Genomic DNA, 17,916 nt, shown 5'->3' on the forward strand with positions numbered 1-17,916 from the left:
TTACGTGAGTCCCTTTTGTCCACGAGGAGTGCAAAACTGTTTGTATAAACACCAGTCTCGTTTGCATTCGCTACTTCTCCTCTATATTTTTCACCCATATCTCCAATGATGTTCTTATCTCGTTAAAGGGTTCCTATATGCTCTCACCTCTTCAATTGTTTCTTGCACACAATTTCTCCATTTTCTGAAAAACTACCTTAATATTTTCCAATATTAACCGAACCTCATTTTCTCCATTCTTTCTTCCACCTCAAGCACTCTTTGCATAAACATGTTCAACATTTAAGTAATCCTCGTTTTACAGTGTGTCATAACCTGTAAGCAATTTCTATCTCCAAGAGGTGATAGGTGCTCTTTTGCGCGTGTGTTGACAGTTCCCCTTATACGTCCATTTCCGTCCACAGCCATTTTTATTCATATTTTAACTCTTGATTGCTTATTCAGATCCTACCCATTCATGCTGCTAGCATCAACCCAAACGGTGATTACTTGAGGGCTTTGTTAAACTCTGTGCCAGAACATAGCATTGCAGACAAGGACGGCTTTAAACCGATGCATTACGCAGCAGCCTGTGAAGGACCTGGGCCTCTTAAAGTTTTACTGGCAAGGTGATCTTCTTAACAGAGCTGTAGGACTCTGTACTCATTTTTAATCACGATGCCTTTTGTCAAATTCGTATAGGAAATCGCACGACCTCGAGTACATTCGTGATGAATAAGTACGAGTGGTTTTGAAAGTTCTCAAAATTGCACAAGCCTTTAGGCGAGTGCAATTTGAGAACTTTCAAAATCACGAGAACCTATTAATCATGAATTGTACGAGAAGGTCGCCCGATTTTTTATTTATAGTATACTCAACAAAATTACGATCAGCCAATCAGAACGCAGTAACGGTGAGCTTTGTATATATCTCCTCCGATCCGTTCGTGTTTACTTTAGAAACCTTTGAAACTCTTCGGTCCAGTGTCGGAAATCTTCGAAAGGCTTCGGTTGAACCTCGGACACCTTCTGAATTCTTCGGGTCAACTTCGGAAATCTTCGGACGTCTTCGAGCCAACTTCGGAAATGTTAGGCAAAGTGCGAAAGTCTTCGGATGCTTTATGGTCGCCTTCCGAAGTCTGTTATCGGAAAACTTCGTGTCAACTTCGGAAAGAAAAGTAATTGGTACTCCTGGAGAGTACAATTTAGGATTAATTGTACTCCTCTCGTCCAATCAGAATCTAGTAATTCTGTTGAGTGTACTATAAGTTGAAAGTAATTTTAGTATTTGATCAAATTTTGAATTTAAGGACGGTGCCTACGACAGTAATTCAAAGATATTTTTGCGTGGTTTATGAATGTGCGGGAAAAGCAGATCTTAACAAGTGTTATTGAAATCCAAAAAGAAAATTGAGGTAACCACGCATTTTTCAAAGATAATTAATCAACAATATTTGTAAAAAGCTTTAAAATACAAAGCAATGTATGGCGTTCTTTTCCAAATGGAAGCTTAATTCTCTCTAAAAAATGGGTAGTTACCCCCAATTTTATTTGTGAATACCAAGTGGCACCTGCTAAGTTCTGCTTTCTTCCCATAATTTTAAACCGCGCAAAAATATCCCGAGTATCTCGAGATGCGCAAAACGTATGCGCAATAACAATTGTAGGCACCGCCCTTTAATTTGAATGATGTTTGATCCAGTTCCTTATATGACAAATTCTCAATGTTGCAAACTCAGGCCCATCGACGCAGCGCCACAATTCCTTTAGAAACTAACACCTTCATTGGTCTGATAAATGATGTGATGATTGAATTGAGGCCCATCTGCGTGGTAGCCCCTAAAAGTTCCGCTCTTGTCATGAATAGAATAGGAAGTCGGGCTTTAAAGGACATAATGGAATTACACCAACACGTTTTTTTTTTTTAAAGCAAGATAAGAACATGTTAAAAACTTATATCTCTCAGGGGAGCGGATCCAAATGACCCAGGACCGAAGGGAATCACTCCTCTAATGATTGCTTGCAAACATGGACGAGACGAGAATGTGAAAGAACTTTTAGCGATTGGTGGCCAAGATATGGATGATGCGATGGACGATGAAGAAGAAAACAAGCCATCAGTTGCCATTAACATAAAAAATAAGCATACCAAGGCGGCCATCCACTATGCCGCGAAGAATGGGCATCTGGTAAGATTTTTGTTTTTTGTGACGTTGTTGAAAATAAGGCTGTTCGGATTTCTCGGATTTGCACTACACAAAGGGATGTTTTAGCGAGCTTACTTCCTGCTCTTGATTTTTTCCGTTTTTGTTTTCGCATCAGATTTAGTAGGGTTTAGACCGGGTTTTCGAATGGATATATCTCAGTGAAACAAACTTACAAATTGATGGTGATTTGTAACAGTGAACTGTAATTTGTTGTTCATACTTAGTGGAGGTCAAAATTGATAGCTGCACGTATTGGGAGTGACCCTCATCCCTTACAAGTAGTTATTCCTTCACAGCAATCTCTCAGTTCAAAGCGTTGCCCTGAGCTCTACTTTTGGCTGTATACGGGACGGACAATGACTGATGAACTTTTCAGTTGTGGTAATTGCTAAAAGTTGATTGTATCGTTAAAATAGTCCTAAGGTGTCAAATCATGTACTTAACGTTCAGTTTCCTTTCTCTGTCACACAGAGCACCATTAAAATGCTTGTTGCTGCTGGAGCCAATGTTGATCTGCAGACGGGCGCCTACAGAGGGAATGTTACAGCATTAATGTTGGCTGCTGCTAAGGGCCATCTTGACGTTGTGAAAGCTCTAATTGAACTCAAAGCGTCACCCGACAAGAGAGGTGGGTTTCCAGCTTTGCAACAAAACTTATTTGAATGCTGTATTCTAGCTTGTACGATTTAAATTGGACGTTTCTCGGGATTGTGAATAACGTAAAGAACCTAAATTGTCTTAGTTACTAATTTTTTTCTGCAAACAGAAAAATAAAAAGCAAAACTTAAAGAAACGAGACAAAATCAAAAAGCAGAAAAGTACACACAATACCTACAGCGCTTAAATTGAAAGTTTACACCCCTTCTAGTACATCGTCATCATCGCTTTGACGGTCGTCTCCGCTTGGATAGTAAGACCTTTTAAATAGTGTGCAAGGCTGTGCTCTTAAAAAAATTTCAGGGAGCCCTTCGGGCTTCCAAGCATTTCAGCTGGGGTGCCCAGCCCTCTAAGTTTGTCGCCCGTATTAATTAATAATTTGTTTATTTATTTGAGATCAACAACGCAGAAAGATCTTTATCCATCTCTCTCTTAACAAAAAATTGCTGCTACTGCTCTGGTGATCGTCGAACTCGCTAGTGCAAGAAAAACGCGCAACCCGTCAAATTTTTCACGTCATGCTTCAGAAAGACGAGAAAAGTGGCAATGCCGCCGATGTTTTTCAGGTTTAAAAACTTTAAATAAGTAAGATGGCGGCAGGCTTATGTAATTCTGATAAAGACAGTTGGGTCTAATACAGCGCATTTATTTTCAGGACACGCAATGATTTGTCACGAGACCAAAGACGAGACGGGTTGTTCTGTTTCTAAAACAACAACAAATAAAATGATATCTTTCCCTTTTTTACTTTGTTATTTCTTATATACAGGGGGAAAACAACCATTACTAAATATATTTGAGCCAAGCAGGCGCCGCGGCAAAAAAATCATAAAAATATTAAATTTGCTTAAACTGCGATTCCCGGTTCATACAAAAATAAATTGCACCGCATCGCCGGCCGCGCTTTACCCCTGTCAGAGCAGAAGTAACAACTTTAATTTTTTAAGACTATAACCAATAAATGCCAAACTCCAAGTGCCAAATTTAACTCTATTTTTTGAGAAGGAATCGAAATCCGTGCGACCACCGGCTCTGCTGAGATGATCGGATTACGCCCTGTCATATGGCACTTCATCTGTTTCAGCTCTCCAAAGAAGTCGTGTAATGCAAGTTGACGAAATAAGTGAACCATAATCACTGAATTAACTATGGATAGTTCTTTCCAGAGATCTTGATGCGTGCAGAATTTTCAAAAATTTGTTAGGGAAGTGGAACAAGACAGCCCTGATGTATGCTGTGAAGAATGGACATTCGCCAGTCGCTGCTTATCTTCTTCGGATTGGCGTGAATCCGTGTGCTGCCGACACATCAGACAATACTCCAATACACTATGCTGCTGCTTATGGCTGGCTGCATTGCTTAAAAATGTTGATGGAAGCTGGAGCTGATCCAAACGCCGCCAACCAGTGGAAAGTAGGTCATCACCCGTATCTATATCTAACCGTGCGTCTGCATCAGGGGCGGATCCAGGATTGGGGTGGGGGGGGGGGGGGGGGGGGGGGTGAATACTGTGGCTAGCTACTCCCGATTTTGGTAGTCAAGCTGTTAAATCAAGGCCACCAGTTTAATGCCAGAACTTATATGATAATGTTACGCCCAGCAATCGGTTCGGTGCTGGACTGTACATGGTTCTTAAGCCATCTTTTCTCTGTTCTTTATATACCTGTTTAGTGTTAACGGACTGTCTCGATATACTTTCTTTCAGGTTACCCCATTGGCAATAGCTCTGATGAAAGACCAAATGTCTTGTGCAGATTATCTTCTGAGCCTGGACAATGTTGATGTCAACTTTCCCGATGACTGTGGTCGCACATTGCTTTGTCAAAAGCTGCGCTCTTCGAGTCTTGATGAACAGCTTTTTGAGAAGGCAACTTTCTTGGTGGAAAAGAAGGGCGCTGATGTGAACAAAGCTGACATTGAGCAGTGGACACCGGTAAAGATTTTTGTTCTCAAAAGAAACGCATTTGTCTGTTCATTACCCGTTCATTATATACCGGTACCGGTACTTGCACGCGTTTCAACACCGAGTGAAAAATGGTATGTCCCTTATCAATGGTTTCCCGAATTCACTACATCCTATGCTTTATCGGGTCGTGAGGAAACCTGCCACTCAAATGTAGACAATATGGTCTCGAAAAGGAGGTAATCTCCGGTCGGGGGCATCCAAAGGATAGAGTTGTCTTTCGAGATGTTCAGACCGAGCACAGCATTTAGAGCTATATGCTAGTATGCCGTTTCTAAAAAATTCCTGGCTTCTGGAAGAAATTAATTCGCTAGTATGGTAGTCCCTGAAGCTCTTTTTTTTTTCTTATGCTCCTTGCACACAATTTGGATGTCAAGATGTCGGGAACAAAATATGTCAAGTGTACAAGCACAAGTGAGATGCTCATAACGACCTGTGAAGTCGTATAATGAGGGAAACTTTACAAGAGCATAGTCATTGAAATTTTACTTTATTGATTCCGATTCATGTATAAGAAACGAAATATAACAACAAAGTATCGAACCTGGAACCTCCGCGGGTTTCGCACGTCATGGATACCTCTATGAAACTGACCCAAACTTTTAAATTTCAAAATTATCGGTTTCATGATGATGTTGGACATTGCTGCTAAAGTAACCAACAATGTTGGCCGTCATCTGGTTGCGATCCAAACCCGGGGAAGCTAATTAGTTGTTTACGTGCAAGCAATGTTGAAAAGCCGTCAACATCTTTTGCAAAACGTTCGACCCAAACCAAATTTGCTATTCTATGCCGGAGCGTTCCACCAGAAATGACAAAAGGCAGCTGTAGTTATCATTTGTCCAGCAAGGAGTAACTGATGTTTTTTGATCCACAGCTTCACTACCTGGCAGCAAACTCTGTATATGAAAGACAGTCGTGGGTAAGTTTTCTTAATGCATTAATTAAGGGAGTGTTTTGCAATGATTATCCTTCTTTTTGACCTCGAAGTTTTCCTTGTGCAAAATTTTTTTTTCGTATTTTATACGCAAAGTTATAGAGATAGTGTATGTGCATTAACTGCAAGATAAATAAACCGCACTATCTTAACATAGCACAACACGCACGATAAGAAAGAACCTCGGTTGCAATGACTCAGACGCTCACAGAGAGCAAATGATTCCCATTGAAGGAACCTCTAAAATTCAAGGATACGCAAATAAAGTAAAAAAAACTGACCTGAAAAAACCGAAAGCGTAGAAAACAAGGAAAAACGTTTCGGGAAATTTCTTGTTCGCCGTCACTTTGGCATTAGATATGACATCTTTGTCGTGTTCCTTCACGAAAGTTCCTTGGTTCGTTTCCTTTATTTGTGATTTTTCTTCTTTTGGCAGGATCCCGAACTCTGTTGGACTCCACCTCCCGCTCTCAGAATGCCCCTGGCTGATGTTTCTTGTCGACTGGCGAATCTCTTTATATCAGCTGGAGCAAATCCTGATGCTTTGAACAAAGAAGGACAAACCCCCATTATGATTGCCATTCTGCAAGTGTGTTACTGTTAACGTTTTTTTTATACGGCTAACGATAATTTATAACGTGCAGTTGGAATTTAAGCTAGGCATTGGTACAGATCAAAGAAGGGGCATTTGTGCAAGACGTTTTTGGTATCTAGACGCATTTAAGGACGGTGCCTACTAATTCAAAGTATGTTTTCGCAGTTTACTGAATATGCGGGAAAAGCAGATCTTAACAAGTGTTATTGAAATCCAAAAAAGAAAATTGGGGTTAACCACGCATTTTTGAGAGATAATAAATCAACAATATTTGTAAACAGCTTTAAAATACAAAGCAATGTATGGTGTTCTTTTCCAAATTGAAGCTTAATTATCTCAGAAAAATGCGTGGTTACTCCCAATTTTATTTGTGAATACCAAGTTGCACCTGCTAAGTTCTGCTTTCTCCGCATAGTTTAGAACCGCGCAAAAATATCCCTGTATTAATAAGCAACAGCCATAGGAAATGCGCAATAACAATAGTAGGCACTGTCCTTAACGTCTGAAACGTTACTGTGCTTTATATAAATATGCAGTTTCGTATTTTACTGCAGACATTCACGTTTTCAGCAATAGCTGGCGCGGAATCATTTTAAAACGGAAACCGACGAAAATGATCTAAATTAGCCAATCATAAAGCTGGATATAACCCATCAATCCGTTCCGCAAAGGTGGGTGGCCTCGCTACAGTGATTGATTGGAATTGAAGTCAGAGTCCACAAGTTAAAGAAAAGCGCAATAAAGCCATCGAGGTAAAACCAGAAAGACAACATGGCCAACATTCACGTTTTTCTCATTTTCTTAGGGATTAAGATTTTTCCGTAAGTTTCCCCATTCAAATACACTGCAGTTCATATTATCCTCAATTAAATTATGGGACACCCTGCATGAAGCCAAATCTAAATTTGACGTGAAGTGTGGTGTAATTGTCAAACACATATTAATTTCTCCTTGTTGTTCACCACCCTAAAACGATTTTGGTGTCCAGGCTTACTGTGCTGTACTTTTTTTGCCTTGCAAAAATACGTTTTGTTTGAAGAACAATTTTCCTCTGATTGAAACCTTGTTGGAATGTGGAGCAAAGGGATCAGAAGGAAAAACTAACGAGGGCTCACAGGTGTTGCACGTGCAAGCAGGGAAGGCAGATGAACTAGATTTATCCAATCTCTACCCCGATGCTCATGTGGTAAGTGTTTTGGTTTAAGGAGGTCCACATGCAGCAATAGGCCATTTCCGAGATCATGTCTACCTCCTCTTCAAGGCGAGTCTAAGTGCGAAGTTTTTGTTATGAAAATTAGTTTTCATTCATATGTAAAGTAGAACTAATTACCATCACAAAAACTTCGCACTTAGACTCGCTTTAAAGAGGAGGCAGACATGAACTCGGAAATGGCCTATTTAGACCGTTGAATAATCCGCGTTCTTTATTGCATCGCTAGAACGATATGGCGGTACCTACTATTGTCAATGTTTCTGTTAGAGATATAACTTTCTGGGTTTATTGGTTAACAGGGTGCAAGTTGTGTTTTTGCTGTTACGTTTCAGTTAAAAAGGCCCTTTTATTTTTGCTTTAGTTGCTTGTATCACCACTCGTAGAAGAAGCCATAACCATGAACGCTCTTTCACTCGAGTTCCAATTCTACGATTTTACACAGACCTTCGCTTTCTCTCAAAACAATAAATCAACACTTTATTGTCTTATTTTTCTTCTGGATTTATTGAGAGATTTAGACATTCGTTTGGGATAAACGGCTGCATCTCACCAAATTGCCACAAAATTACTTATACCTCCAACTTATTTCTATCGTTTGCTGAAAATTGTTTTTTTGCTGAGCATGCGTGGATAAAGAATTTTGACTATCGGGTGGTTCTCTGGATGGAAACCTCTTGGTCGTCCACTTCACTATAAATGTCTCGCTAATAGGCTAAATTAGTGCTCTTTGTTGGATTGAAACAAGCATGCCACAGAGGCTATAAGGTACTTAGGTGATTTTCGTTATAACAATAGAATGCCTGTCTTATCGTGATTCCAGGTTTTGACTGGAAACCAGGAAGAACTGAGGGAGCAGAAAAAGAAGCATTTAAAGTCCCTTGTCATGAGAGCAAGCAATGAAATGATGGAAAAGTTGATCGGTGGAGGAGCAGAGATTAATTGTGTGAGAGCGGATGGCCTCACTCCCCTGATGCTTGCTCTGACAAAGGTAACCGTTGGATTGTTGCCAAATGGACAATTCTAGCTCCAACAGGGTTTAAATCTTCACCATTTTCAACTTTTCTTTTCTTTTATTGGAAAACAAAAACCTCTTAAAGTTCGTTTTTTATTAGTTTAAGTTCTTTTCGCGCTTCGTGAGTTTACAGCGAAAATTTAAGGAAACTGAGTGTCAAGATTCCAATAAAATCAAAGGAGTTCCATACGCGGGAATGCAAGTGTTTTCCTCTGTCTTGCAGATACTGGTCACACGTAACATACATGCACCTCGACTGTGACTTTCGATCTGGTAATTCTCGCATTGTCAACGTATAAATGTCATTTCTTCTTTGTTGATAGGGAAACATGGACCAGTTCTCAATGCTTCTTGATCATGATGCAGATCCCTCCTTGGGTCTTGACAAGACTGGCAGAAACATTCTGCATCTGTTAGCTTCCAAGTGCACTGGAAATGCGGACTTGAGGATATTCATGAAGGTTATTCTAAAAAAGGTAGAAATCATTGAAGGATTATAGAAACTTCCTTTCTGGTCAGTGCCGAGTCATTGGCTTAGTATAATTAATCAAATGAGTTGTTACTGTTGCAAATGTTTCGCGGACTCAAATACCTTACACCTAAGCAACACCTTGTAAAGTCATAGCGGCTCCAAAGCTGAAAACAAGCAAATGATGCCACGATACTACACATGGCCTAGCAGCTGCAGTATTAATTGCTTGCCAGCCGATGTTGCTGCGAATGCTTCCGCGGAGAATGTGTTTTAATTAGTGAAATAAGTGATACGTACCAAGGCACTCATTACAAAGAACGAGATAGTCATACATTACTTAGCTTAGAGTAGACGAAAAGCTGCCTAGTTTTTACGATCACAAACCAACATTGCTAAATTCCAATTCGATCCGATGCAAGATCTCCCAGAAAACCACTTTCGAGTGAGTGGAGCTTTCTGTGTAAATATTCTTAATTATAATTATAATTATAATTATTATTAGTTAAGTGCATATCAGAAAATCTCTGTACCTCCAAACCGTTGCTAAACAAGAGATGTTGGTTTTGTTTTTTTCCAATGATAGATTGATCCTGAGAATCTACCGCAAATGGCTAATTCAGTGGATAACAATGGCTTCACCCCTTTCCTTCAAGCCTGTGAGACCATAGCCTTATCACCACCTATCGAGGTAAGTCAAAGGAATTTTTTATCGCGCTTTCACGTGCCAAGCGATGTCTTCAAATGTGGTTTCGCTTTTATTTGAAGTGACTTTATGCCACGTCCACACACAAGTCGATTGCGGACCTAAGATTTTCGACGACGACGGTTGCGAGAACCATTCCTGCCATTTTCAGTTCCTGGGTCAGTTAATCGGACGAGTAATCACGTGAAGCACTAAACCGAAAGGTATCCCAGTTTACGAAAAGATTCAGCACAATAAAAAGTTGATTAAGGTTTTCCGTTAGACAGCCGTGGCCTTTGGAGAAAGACTTATGTGGAGAAGTTGAACAGATATACCGCCGGTGTTATGACCCATATTTAACTATTTAAATCAACATTTATTCCGGAGCATCCATATTAGCAAAGCCAGCTTAAATGCAGCACTAATATATTACTAACTCAGACAAGAATAGATTAGACAAGAAGTAGATCCTCATGAAAATGAAAATAAACTCCCCCAGCGCTTTTTCCCAACATTATAACCATTTCTTAAGATGGCATCTTGAATTCACTAAGGTCCTCAACTGGCCGTTTTCGCGGCAGGGCACTGTATGCACAAACACCACTAAATCCTAAACTTCCCTGATACTAACACTAAGAAGAATGCGAGGAATGCTCGGCAAATCACAGCCTCTGGTGTTAGAGTTGTGAATTTGTTGCTCATGCTTAAATTCAGACAGAAGGTACTATGGCGCCCATACATAAATATATTTGTAGATTAATGTGTCTTTTCGTTTTTCCGGCGCTCTTGTTGGCTGGCCTAGCCAAATGTTGGTACGAACTCAGTTTAACCGCCTTGCGTTCAATGAACGCGGTACTGAACGAGATAAAGGTTTTTGACGGTAGAGGGAGTGAAAGGACATCGGAAAATGCCGTTCAGTACTGGTAATTGAACTTGCTTTCCTTTTCAGGAGACCAATGAGTTTGTAAAAGGCTTCATCAAGGTAAAGGGCAGTTTTTGAAACCTTGTACAATTCAGTGATCCATATTTGTATCTTTCCTTGTGAAGGACCATTTCATTCTAAAGATTTCTGGAATCTCTTAGCACTGCAATTAATCCATAGTACGTGATGCTAATGCCAAAACGTTTCTGTTAGAGGTAATGACCAGAATAATGTTTACCGCAAGGTGCTTTCAACTGAAGACGATCCGGACCATTCGGTTGAGTAAGTTGCTGGTAAAAAAACAGCTTGGCTCTGAGAATCACAATCTTTCAAGCCAAGAAGCTGTTAAAGGAAAATGGAAGATGAAAACGGGTGATTTGAAATCTACTTCAAAGCAGAGCACAAAGTATTGCTTTAAGCATAGCTTTTGATATTTCTGCCTTGGCCGCCATCTCTGGGGCGTTTTGTTTGCAAAACATGTCTCCAAAGTGCGGACATGTGCGTTCGCCATCTTTAAGGCTTGGGTGCTAGGTGTGACGTCATTGTGCTCACTGCCAACACGCCAAATAGTGAATTATAATTTTTAGTTTTCCCATTTGTCTAGGTGACGCTGCTGCAGTTATCTTTCGTATGTCCATGATTAGAAGGCATTGAAATAGGTGCCAAGACAGAAAGTGTAGGTGGTAAAGGGATGTGAACTCGACTGTAAGAAAGCGTCTTAAATGCGATCAATTTCAATTTCTCGTTGGCCTTTGATCGATATACCGGAGATGGTGGACAGTGGCTCATACTGTTCTCTATTAATTTTGTTCGTGATCTTAATCCGCAGGCTCTGATTGACAAGTTTGGATGTAGTGTGAAGGCCAGAGTTGGTAAAGTCAAGAAAGGGTTAAATGTACGTTTCTTTGAAAAATTGATGAAGAGGGATTGCACCAGTGAGAGTAGTTTGAGTAGGATTTGTTTTGATGTCATTGACTTACGTTTCAACCTGAGTGGAAGTCATCAAGAGTCAAGATACACGGACGAGTCAAGGGTGTTAAGGTGGACAAAAAATACAGCGCCGGTCTAAATCGTCTCTTACGAAATAATTATTAAATACCATGACGATTTAAATGTGACAATAGCAGTTGCTATCTTTACGTGGAGCGTGCCGTGACATCCCTTGAATTAAGGGTTTCTTATTCTGTTGACGTGGCCATCCTGTTCTAAGCTTTATTCCATTTGGTCTCTATTTGAATTAGGTGAGTTTGAGAAGCCCTCCATCATTCCGTTTGACTCGAGAAAAAGGCAAGGGGGTGGATATCTCCCTAATACGCAATAAACAGAAGATGTGGATTGATCAAGACGAAGATGATGGTATTTCCAAGAGCGGAGAAGACCATCTTCCACAAGGTAATACTTCGCTTTCTGTCTAGTCTGCAAACAGGCTCTTCCCTTTTGAAAATAGCCCCGCGGTCGAGATATAAGGGCTTCGTGACGACCACGTGCCATTTTCAACGGAAGAGCCAGGTTGCAGGCTACTTTCCATCAAAAACCACGACATAAAATATTATTTTGGCACCGATGATCTTTGAAAGTTCGTACCTGTTACCAGCTATGGTTCCAGTTATGGAAAGTGAAGAACGTGTTGGTGAGCTCACAGCTATCTCCCCTTTGTTTTTCCCCTGTGGTCATCAATATTTAAAATGGGAAATTACAAAGGTGTCATTCGTCTCATATCGACTTTCTTTACCTTTCTAGTTTTTCAGGGATGGTTTCCAACTGGCCAAATGACTCAATCTTTACGCGACTAACTTTCGATTTTTTTCCGTGTAATCATGTCATCAGACACCTCGCTTACTTTTTTCCTTGAAAGAGACTATACCAATGCTCTCATCATAGAATAGCGAGGAAAGGGTCTGTGAATTTTTCTGTTTTAGCCTAGTTAAGTTGCGCACGGAGTTTGATTTTTTTTTTTTCTTGCCGCAGAGACAACAGAGTCAATAGATGATTATGGAATGACAGGTTGGTAAAACTGACTCCACGAATTAGCCGTTAAATCTCTAACATTCCACTTAGCTCCGTTTTAGATCGGAACACAATTCGTGTGATACAGACTAAGGCGGTAATTGAGAGAACGACGAAGGCCAAAATGTCCCTCTGAAGGATGGCATTGGATGCAAGAAGGGAAGCAGAGTCAATAGCTTCTTGCGCACTACATCGCTTTGATGATAAAATATGTCCACTTCATTTAAATAAGGGCGTCAGGTTGATTGCTTTCAATTTCATTTTTCCTCAGGACTTTTCACTTGCCTTCACTTCCTTGTTTACGACAAGTGGAATATTTATCCATTTTTGGAGCTTATTCTGCAGTATGTGAAAGGATTCAAGTCCGTTGTCAACTCCTTTGACAGTCACGGTCGCACACCATTGCATTTGGCCGTTAAGTGGGGAAACACCAAAGCCGCTAAATTGCTGGTAATATGAAAGGTCCACGGAACGAGAGATTAAAATTTTATGATGTTAGATTCCATAAAATGGAGTAAATGAGGAAAGAGTTGAAAACAAAAGAATGCTTCTTCGTTTACCGTCGTCCGACCGACCCATATTTTTGAGTTTTCAAAAAAAGAAGATACGAGAAAGGTAGTGACTTAGTAAACGAGAACTTTTTAACTTTAAACGTTGGTTTAAAAAAGGGGAAAAAAATACTTCACTAGACTGTACCCTCATCGGATTGTATAATTTGCCTCCAGCAAGATAGTATGAAGGTAAGAGAGGTAATCCCTCATATTGGCCCTATTTCTATCGTAATCCCTCTTAAGTTATTTTTAGATCTCCTGCGAGATCTGGTATTCCCAAAATGGTTAACTGATAGCCAATCATATTTCCCCATTTTTACCAATCATTACGTGGGAATTCGCTCAGCTGTCAACATTGGTAAAAATGGGGGCATATGATTGGCTATCAGTTAACCCTCGTGGGAATGCCGGATCTCGCAGGAGATCTAAAAATAACTTAAGAGGGATTACGATGGGAATAGGGCCAATATGAGAGATAACCTCTCTTACGTCCATACCATTCTTAAAGTTGTTCTGTCCAATTCTTGGAGATATTAGCTAGTAGCTACTCTAAAAACCCGAGGGTAAATTATGATACTTGTTATATCACTACAAAATACCATGATGTAGCCCAGGTAAAAAGGAAGTTTTAAACGGCTTGGACGACGTAACACCCTTGAGTATTTCTTCATGTTTTCTGTAGACATCTGTAGCATGTATTGTTCGTAGATGATAGTTTCAATGAAGTGTCTGTGGTTTAATGTAAACTTTTAGTCGATTTTAAACTTTTTTCCGTGTCTCACTGTTTGCAGGGTCACTGCTAGCCACCGAACGCAGACAAATTTCGGGTTTCCCTCGGCGTAAAAACCTGTGAAACTTTTTCTTTTTTAGGTTATTGCTTGATGTCTTTTTGCTCTTTTGTTTTCATTGAGTTACATCATCCGTGAGTTTCACAGGATTTTACACCGAAGAAGAGCCAAATTTCCGGACGCGCGGACGTCGTTTCTCTCCACGACGGCCGGAAATACGTTTGCGTTCGTAGGCTACAATGTAGGGACAGTGTCATTTGGACATGTTTTCTATTTTAGATTGATCTCGGAGCTGAAGTAAATGTTCATTCCCTGAATAGTAAAGATGATGGACTAGCGACTCCACTGATATTGGCCTCGAGGTTTGAATAGCCAATCATATTATATTGTTCATTGTTAGACCTAGGTCAACTAGACGCTCCGTGAGCGTAAACTGGGTTGCCTGTAATATATGTGTTGCACAAAATCAGAAGGCACTGAGTTAGGTGGTATTAAACTGCAGAGTTCCTGTAATTTTTTTAAGTTGGGGGGGGGAGGGGAGGGGGTGATGTAGACCATTTGAGGGGTCACCCAGACGTCATGCCAGCAATGGCCCTTTGGCTCACACGTTGAATTATTTTGTAATGTCGTGTCCCGTTTTGAGGTCTCTGAGCTTTGGTAATAAATTCAGTTCAAAGATAACAAAACGCGCTCTTGAGTGAAACTCATTCGTTTCTTCTTTTAAGTGGCTATGCCACTCAAAATGATATAATTCCATGATTTGGGGTGCAGGGATGGCGCAGTGATGGGAGCACTCACCTCCCACCAATGTGGCTCGAGTTCGATTCCCAGACTCGTCGTCATATGTGGGTTGAGTTTGTTGGTTTTCTGCTCTGCACCGAGAGGTTTTTCTCCGGGTACTCCGGTTTTACGATCTCCTGAACATTTACCTTGATTTACGTGTCCTCAATTAGTGCTCCAGCGCTAGAACGACTAGACACTTAATAAGTTGCTTTCCTTTCCTTTTTTTTTTCCAAAATGCCCAAAAAGTGGAATAAAAAATTTCAAGAACCACTTAAAACTGTTGAACACCATAATAGAAATACTGAAAAAGGAAAGAGGGGCATGGGTGGACATAAATGTACAAGATTTAAACGGATTACATTTGGGTAACCTTGAAAAAGGTCGGCCCGACGTTTTTCAAAATTATGACAAATCGCCTTGATCGTATGTGGACGATTCAAAACTTTATTTATCATTTCTAAATACCGCTAATTTCTAATACCGCTATAGTCCAGCTTTCAGAAGACCTAAAAAATATCGCTGCCTGATGTTGTTGAAACAGTCTTTTAATAAATCCCGATAAGATTAAGTTATCCCGATAAGACTAAGTTACTAGTATTTGGAACACGTCAGATGCTTTAAGTGAAATAATCTGCAAAAAAGCTAACAGCAAATTACTCTGACGGACGTTTTCCTGCATATCATGCATGTCTAGAGTTGCACTAAGCAAACGTTTATGCAACACACTAAGGAAGGACTGAACATGTTGTTTCCACTTCATAATTTCTCTTCTTTTCAGTCTAATCTGATGACAGGTAACGTTTTTTTTGGTTTACATTTGCACCAAATGGTATCGCAAAAGCCGGGGGTTACGGTGTAGCACTTTTATTTCGCGTAGTTTATTTTTTGCGGATTTTGCGGATGTACTGGATCCGCAAAAATAATTTCCAGCTGAAAAAAAAAACAGCAAAATTAAAAACCGTAAAACTTTACTCCCGTTAACATAACTATAAATGGCTTTTCATCCACTTACAGTGGGGTCAAAAAGATCGTTTATTTTGATATTTGTATTGCGAAAAAGCAATTGGAGCTTGCTACAAACAAAACGGCGATAAAAGGTAAAGACAATACTTTTCCAGTCTCTGAGGCATAAGAATCGAACTCAAAGCAGTCAATCAAAAGGTCACGCCAACCGTTTGCTAAGGCCTCCAGGATGCCACGTTTTCCACGTTCTCGATGATTGAGGGGTTTTTTTACCAAAAAGTAATAGAAGTTGAAAGTAGTCTTGCTGCTTGAAAAGAAAACCGCAAGAATTAGTTCCCAGCGGAAATTTCAGTCCGAATTCGTGAATAATGAATGAAGCACAAAAGAAGCAACAAGCTTTTTTCAAATAATTCTTCACTGTCACATTTCCATTTTTTTTTTTACCTGAAGACTGTGCAGAGTTGAGTACGAAATAAATGTAAATTGCCAGACAACTGAGGTGCGACTTCAGTAAACAATGTGATGCATTCAAGGCGTTCGGTTTTTTTTAACCCATACAGAATTTGCCGTTTGGTTTCATTCTTGTACATAACATCACGATTAGCCAAATAACATTAGAAATAAAGCTCACTTTGTGATATCCGACGGCGAAAGATGCAATTGTTGTCGAAGACCATAACTTGTCGCTTTGAAGATTCCAGATATTTATTTTTCACCGCCTGTCTTGTTTATCCAATTGACTTTCCATTATTGAGCTCTATAAGGGTATATTTTGTTTAAAGATCCACTAAAACGCCATTCGCGTTACAATGACTTTCGATGCCATGTCAGGTTAAGTTAAATATTCTACTGTGTCCATCGGATAAAATCTACCCATTTCTACTACCCCATGAAATCGACCAAACATACACCCAGAAGACTCTACGCACAAAGACACTACCTAGCAGGGGAGGGATAGGGAAGACTTTTCACGACACGGAAAATAAAAATAAAAATATGGAGAAATGAAACGCCGATTCCGACTGGGTTTGGCAACCCAATAATAATAGCTTTGATCTGTTAAGGATACCAATACCTTGCATATTTCCAACTGATATCGACATTTTACTCAGCTGCGTCTGCTATGTTACGTCTTAGATCACGTCTCTTTAAAATCAAACTGTTTTTGTCCTTTCTCTTTTCCGTTTTGTCTTGTAGGCCTTCAAGTGTCAGACCTCTTACCTTGGATGACCTGTTGAAAGCAAATGCGGATCCCAATATTGCTGACAGTGCAGGTCGCACAGCTTTGTCATGGGCAGTCTGCAACCCTAGTGGTAAGTCACTCCATAGGTATTGGCATTCTGCAGTGGAGGATGTGAAGACATCCAAGGCCCATTTTAAACGTCGTATTTCACATGTGCCGAATCTAATGCAAATGAGCAAAATCTACTGTTTTCGCTCATTTGCATTGGAACGGGCCTTAGGAGACCGGTGTATTCAATGGCGTTCTACAGCTTCCACCCTATCCCCTTTCAAAAATGAAAGATCTGGATATATCATACTTAAATTGCATTAAAGGCACCGCGCACCGGTGGTTCAGTTGGTTGAGCTGGTTGGTTGAGCACCGGGCTGTCACGCGGGAGGTCGTGAGTTCAACTCCGGCCGGACCAACACTCAGGGTCTTTAAATAACTGAGGAGAAAGTGCTGCCTTTGTAATTACATCTGCAATGGTTAGACTCTCTAGTCTTCTCGGATAAGGACGATAAGCTGGAGGTCCCGTCTCACAACCCTTCAATGTTCACAATCCTGTGGGACGTAAAAGAACCCGCACACTTGTCGTAAAGAGTAGGGCATGTAGTTCCCGGTGTAGCGGTCTGTCTTCTGTGGGGTATCATGGTTGGGAGGTTAAATGCTCGGAGATATTAGCTACACCAAGCTACTCTAAAAATCCGAGGGTAAGTAAAGATATATGATGATATGAAAGGGAGTTTAATAGCTGAGCTTATCAGGGTTTACTTCCTTGTTAGAACTTGGCCGTCCTTTCTTGGCTTTTTTTTGGGAATAAATCTGTGAGCCCCAAAATTACAATCGTCAGCGTCATGCAGGATTTTAGTCATATCCTGCACGTATTGTTGTGTAGGTGTTTTTCGCTCTTCACACACTTGCAGGAACGTGATTTTGTACTTTGTAAATAAGGTATAAAATA

At 40.3% G+C, this 17,916-nt stretch overlaps 1 protein-coding gene across 2 annotated transcripts in view; it reads left to right on the top strand.

The window, feature by feature from the left end:
- The window catches only part of LOC138019812 (poly [ADP-ribose] polymerase tankyrase-like), a 56,930-nt gene that overhangs the window by 14,046 nt on the left and 24,968 nt on the right, over window positions 1-17,916 (top strand). For both annotated transcript variants that reach the window (XM_068866718.1, XM_068866728.1), the window contains exons 10-27: window positions 445-608; window positions 1,945-2,167; window positions 2,657-2,813; window positions 4,047-4,255; window positions 4,548-4,775; window positions 5,683-5,727; window positions 6,179-6,331; window positions 7,377-7,523; window positions 8,371-8,538; window positions 8,886-9,038; window positions 9,618-9,722; window positions 10,666-10,698; window positions 11,468-11,533; window positions 11,880-12,030; window positions 12,607-12,642; window positions 12,917-13,095; window positions 14,264-14,346; window positions 16,928-17,043. In XM_068866718.1, the coding sequence (XP_068722819.1) occupies window positions 445-608; window positions 1,945-2,167; window positions 2,657-2,813; window positions 4,047-4,255; window positions 4,548-4,775; window positions 5,683-5,727; window positions 6,179-6,331; window positions 7,377-7,523; window positions 8,371-8,538; window positions 8,886-9,038; window positions 9,618-9,722; window positions 10,666-10,698; window positions 11,468-11,533; window positions 11,880-12,030; window positions 12,607-12,642; window positions 12,917-13,095; window positions 14,264-14,346; window positions 16,928-17,043 (2,416 nt within the window). The remainder of the gene's footprint in view (window positions 1-444; window positions 609-1,944; window positions 2,168-2,656; window positions 2,814-4,046; window positions 4,256-4,547; window positions 4,776-5,682; window positions 5,728-6,178; window positions 6,332-7,376; window positions 7,524-8,370; window positions 8,539-8,885; window positions 9,039-9,617; window positions 9,723-10,665; window positions 10,699-11,467; window positions 11,534-11,879; window positions 12,031-12,606; window positions 12,643-12,916; window positions 13,096-14,263; window positions 14,347-16,927; window positions 17,044-17,916) is intronic.

Source organism: Montipora capricornis, chromosome 2 (assembly GCF_036669925.1).
Source record: "Montipora capricornis isolate CH-2021 chromosome 2, ASM3666992v2, whole genome shotgun sequence".
NCBI lineage: Eukaryota > Metazoa > Cnidaria > Anthozoa > Scleractinia > Acroporidae > Montipora > Montipora capricornis.